The sequence below is a fragment of the Buceros rhinoceros genome, unplaced genomic scaffold (assembly GCF_000710305.1).
Source record: "Buceros rhinoceros silvestris isolate BGI_N320 unplaced genomic scaffold, ASM71030v1 scaffold18000, whole genome shotgun sequence".
NCBI lineage: Eukaryota > Metazoa > Chordata > Aves > Bucerotiformes > Bucerotidae > Buceros > Buceros rhinoceros.
The window spans coordinates 47,734-53,263 of NW_010391521.1; the positions used below are offsets into that span (position 1 = coordinate 47,734).

Genomic DNA, 5,530 nt, shown 5'->3' on the forward strand with positions numbered 1-5,530 from the left:
TTGTGAAAAGCAATCAATGGGTTTTTACTTACTCTTTCCTCTATTATGTTCTGAGTAAAGGATTGACCCAGCAAGTTTTTTTGAACCCTTTCAACTACGGAGCAGAGAAACGTATTACCAAAACATCGCCATGACCAATGCTGGCAAGGCGATGCTGCACCCTCCTGCAGGCATCCCCAGGCATCTCAGTGAGGGGCAGCCCTCTGTCTCTCACTCTCCTCCCCTAGCCCATGAGGGATGAAAGGAGAAGGCACGCATCAGTTTTAAAAGAGATTAAAGAAAAGGCCTCTTGCAACCCAGCAGCAATCGCCCAGAGAAGCAGTGTAATTGCAGGTTGGGCCAGCCGCAGCCACCAGGAGAAGGCACGCATCAGTTTTAAAAGAGATTAAAGAAAAGGCCTCTTGCAACCCAGCAGCAATCGCCCAGAGAAGCAGTGTAATTGCAGGTTGGGCCAGCCGCAGCCACCAGTGTCACCTTGGAGACCGGCTGGTAAACTCCAGGCCTCCCAAAAAAGGGGGGGCCAAGGCACCATGGGTGTGTAAACAAGTAAAACCAGACGGACAAGGAAGCTCCGCAGTGAGCCCGAGGCCCTGCATCCCCTTTGCTTGCTGCCAGAGCCCAGCGAGAGCCCGTGAGTGGGGAGGCGGGTGGGCCACATCACCATCCCAGCCCTCCAACAACTCCCGGGGTGGAAACCCCAGGTGCAGGACAGTATTGCAGGTAAAGGATTTTCTCTTTTGTTTGCTAGCTCACAGTCTGCTTCTCTGATCAGTTGAGCTTGCATTTCATCCAAGAGTAGGGTTTTTTAATAATATACATATCATGATATAATTTGAGGGGGGGCGGGGGTGGTGGGAAGCAAAATAGCAAGAGCAGTAATGCCTCACCTTCAAGAAAATGAGAGGTGGATGATGCTGGGGATGGCAGTGAGGCGGAGGGGAGGATACTCCAGGGGGTCAGTGGGGCTGGGAAACCAGATGTTTAAGGAAGTATTTAAATGGTTGCCAAATACACAGTTTTCATGTTTGTAATAATTTAACAAAATTATTAGGAATAAATTAAATGCATGCAATTTGTTCAGGCCACGTAATCTATTCCTAGACTCTGAAATCTTGTGCTTGGGTGGTGTGCGACTCATGCATTGGCCATGACAGATGCTTTCAGGAGCCTACGATAGTCCAGAGGCCAGTGTGGGTTCCTGCCTGCCACGTTGGCATGCTGAATTTCAGGATTTTCACAGGAGGCCCTTGGGCTCAGCTGAAGGATCCTGTATAAACAAACAGTGCTGAATTTAGATTAAATCTCTTCCAGGTTTAAGCCTCATGCTTAGAGGGGTGTAAAGGGATCTGGCTGCTGAACAGCCTAAGATTCTTCTGGAAAAACCCAAGCCAACATTTCAGGTTTTGTATTTGTTAAGAAGAAATGCGGTCATTTCTGTTCTGCCTACACAATACAACACTGCCCATAGAAACAAACAATGCTGAGAAGGTGAGGTGTTGTAATTCCTCACAGCCCAGGATGTTAAACAAAACAAAACTCTCTAGCATTCAGAATTAAATTAACAAGGACGTTTTTCATTTCATGGTGGGAGGCATCTGATGATCTTGGATGAGATAAAAGAATTAAAAACACGCAAAGTTATTGTTATGACCTTTTCTTGGTTTATTAACGATTATTAATACATAACACATTTGTAAGGTATAGAGAGAACTGTTACATTCTGCAAATCTTGACTGTATCTTTAATTATGTCACATTATCCAAAAAGGGGCAAGAGAAAAATGAGAAGAGAGAGCATGTGAATTGCTGTGATTCCTCCATGCCTGCTCTGATATAGATTCTCTTTTCATACAATGCAGTGTAGTCTTTTAACAGCCTCGAAAGCACCCCACAGAAATTGGGAAGTGGCCGAGGACCACTACTATCTACTACTACCGCTACTATGGACCAGGCTTGCATGCAGTAGGGTTTATATTTAGCTGGGTTTCTGTATGTATTGAATGTACAAAAAGGATTCTCAGATGCATACTGCTTGTGACACAGGAAGACAGGTCATGTTTAAGAGGCTTTAGTGCAGTGTGTAAGCACAATCACTTTACAAACAGACCTTAATTGCTGGGTTTTATGTAACAACGTGGCGTTGGTGATTTCTGTTATTGAGCATCACAGAGAATGGAAATTTGCAAAGAGCAGCAGAAATATTTACTGTTAGTGTTTTTGACCATGATACAAGGGGGAAAGAACGGGGATATCTCTGCCTATGGCATTAGTGATATTATTAGAGTGCCCCACTTCAAAAGGGACACTGGGAAAAGCTGGAAAAGTGCAGGAACACCAGTAGAATTATCTAACATCCATTTTGTAGCAAGAGCCTGTCTAATTACTTAGCCAAAGAGGGTTTAAAAGTGACCTTCAAGTGTTTACCTCTCATCAAATCTATAATAGGTAGCTCTCTAGTAACAGAAAGTAAACCAGCATCTAATGATGGGGGGAATTCAGACTAGAAACAAAGAATGTATTTTAAAAAGAAAATGACTCAACACTGGAAGAATTTAACCTAGACATGGTGAGTTGTCAACTAGAAATGCTTGTAGGTGTAGAAGCAAATGTACTTACTGCAGAGATAAATGAGGGTTGGCCAGTTCCAGTGGCTTTATTGGAGGTGCAGGAGATCATAATAGATGTCATACCAGATAATCCCTCTCTAGCCTCAGTTCATGAATCTCACCACAATGATTATTTGATGCATGCTGACGTATACTGGAAACGCCTCCACTGAACGCGAGGCAGGGATCCTTTGCATGGAGTGTGTTTATGCAGATTTTTGTAGTGAGCATTGAAGACAAATTGCCTCGTCATTGGTGTCAGTATTGATAGGTCTGTATAAATACGTAACATAGGATAGAGGCATACTGCACAGTGCTGTGCGTGCGTTATGCACTCTATGTATAGATGCATTGGCATTATATAGATAAGGTATAGTACATAATTACATAATGTAAATATAGTTTGCACTGTGTGCATGTAACCTCACTGTATTTTACGTTCTTGCCAGCTAAACATCTCCCCTTAAGGACAGATCATTATTTGCAGAAAACATTTTTGACTGCTGATGTCACATAGCTGTTAGATCTTTCTGGTCACTTGTTAATGATTTCGTGGAAGAACTTTGCACATTCTGGCTAAAGAAGAAGCTTAAATGGTCTCTTTTCTGCCATGCTCAACTTCTGCAATAAGCCAGTACTTATTTGGGGGGAATAAAAACATCTTATTTTTTCTGTTTCTCCAAGCCCAGCCAGTGCCGTCTGAAGGGGTTGCAAGAGTCAGCACATGTGACATTATCAGCTGCAGTAGCCAATGTTCTGCAAACAGGCACGGAGTAGTTAAGATGAAACAGTCTGATTCAACTTTTCTCAGAAATTTTCTCTGATCATTTCAATTCATACTTCTGCATGTGCAATGACAATGAGATTGGAAGTGCAACATGCACTGATGATGCCTCACAGGGCAGCCCATCTCTCTGTTTCCCCATCCCAGAGCACCCTCAGCACAGTACCGAGTGCCCTCTGAGTCAAGAGCTCTGCTGTAACTCATCCCAGCCCTTCTGCGACTCTTTTGTATCCTGATCCTTTGATGCTTTAAAGGCTGGAAAATATTTTGGGGGCCTTCATGATCTGCAGATCCAACAGCCAGGCTAGAGAGCAGCAGTCCTGGACCTGAGCATGTGCCCAGAGAACAGGATTCAACGTGCACTTAAAAATGTGGCATGGGCAGCCCTGGAGCTTTTGGCACAAATAGTCCCTATGAGAGAAGGAGTGACCCTCTGCCAGCTGAGAAGTGCTGCTCTTGGTGATGCTGTTGCAATGCAGCAAGTCCCTGGGCTGGTTTTCCCATTTTTATTCCACTGTCTTCCTCTGAGGGAAGCTGGAAGGCTTATGTGACTGTTGGCAGAGTGTTAAAATCCTGGGATGCTAAATACTGAGCAGAGTTTAAGTTCTTAATTTGTTCTGCTGTTGTGTTAAAGTAGCACAAGGTGTCATCTGTAGGCAAGGTCAGATCTTGCTCAGAGATGCAACAGGAGAAAGCCCCGCTCTGGAGAATCATTACTACAGTGGAATGAAAGCAAACATAAGGAAGAAGTCTTCATTGGCTGTATCCACCAGTTTTCACTGTGTTTGTACACTGCAGGCAGCAAATTCTCACCCACAGCTTCATATTTGTATCTGGGTTAATCACAGGGTGGTTGGCTAAGCTCTTCTTTCAGGGTTGATGGCCCTTATTGGCAGTTACCCCTTTCTGATAAAAGCATACAGGGGAAAGGAAATAGAGGGTCAAAACGAGTCCTCACGAAGGAGTTGCAGCATCTTGCAAGTGAGAAATTTGAGATGCTCCACATACTAGGGCAGGTTTCAGCACTCTGCCTTGTGTATGTGAATCCACACTGCATGAGCTCTTTGATCTTCCAGATGCCGGGCACAGCAAGGCATGACCGAGAGATGGCAATCCAGGCCAAAAGAAACCTATCCAGAACCACTGACCCCGTGGAAAGACTTCGCCTGCAGTGTTTAGCAAGGGGATCTGCAGGCATCAAAGGACTTGGCAGGTGAGTTTGAGAAGTGAAGTTCAGTATTCAGCCTAACAGTTTTAGCTGCAAGAGACCTGGGCTAAAGAGGGACCAAAACTTGAATTTTGGAATCCAATGCCACAAGCCACAGAGTCTGGGCTTGGGACTCCTGTGTTTTGCTCACCTGTGGAAGGAGAGGGGACTGTGAATCTCACAGAGGAATCAACAGGCTGCCCAGGGGAGTGGTGGAGTCTCCATCCCTGGAGGTATTTAGAAGACATGTAGATGTGGTGCTGAGGGACATGGCTTAGTGATGTACTGGCAAAGCAGGGTGACTAGTTGGACTCAACCTCAAAGGTCTCTTCAAACCTAAACAATTCTGTGATTCTGTGAATCCTTGAGACCCAGAACAACTCCTGTGAGGGAGAGAAGAGGAACATGAAACATATCTCGTTCTTTGGTATTTTCTATAATGCACTTAAGTATCTCAACACTGGGGATTCAGTGCTTCCTTTCCTTTGGGGTGTGATTCCCTTGTGTGTAATGGTCTATTATGCGTCTAGTTTATGGGAAGCATCTAGACTCATTCTCCAATCACCCCGAGAGTGTAGGCCCCCCACCCCTAGGAGAGGGGAGCTGCATCACACTCTGAAATCCCTCCCAGGCCCCATAAACCACAGAGGGATCCTAGGTTACCAGCTGGGTCTTCATGTAGATGCCCAACGTTTGGATGGCTCAGTGTATAGCAAATAGGAAGACTTTTTTGCTAAGGCAGCCTTCACTTCATTTAGTTCAGCTGTGTAATAGTCAGGCACCCAGTCTAAGCAGGTATTCTCTGCTGTCAATAGGTGTGGGGGTTTTGTGTTTTGTTTTGCCTTTCCTCTCCCTCTTCTGGTTTTTTCTCAGAAGACTGTACAAGGAGGAAATGATATCTCAGTAAGGTGACCCTGTCCTCCAGGGGCAGCTG

At 44.9% G+C, this 5,530-nt stretch overlaps 1 protein-coding gene across 1 annotated transcript in view; it reads left to right on the forward strand.

The window, feature by feature from the left end:
• Nucleotides 1-4,465: 4,465 nt before the first annotated feature.
• CAPSL (calcyphosine-like) overlaps nt 4,466-5,530 on the forward strand; it is a 4,908-nt gene continuing 3,843 nt past the window's right edge. Inside the window, exon 1 of the mRNA XM_010142143.1 lies at nt 4,466-4,602. Within this exon, the coding sequence (XP_010140445.1) occupies nt 4,466-4,602 (137 nt within the window). The remainder of the gene's footprint in view (nt 4,603-5,530) is intronic.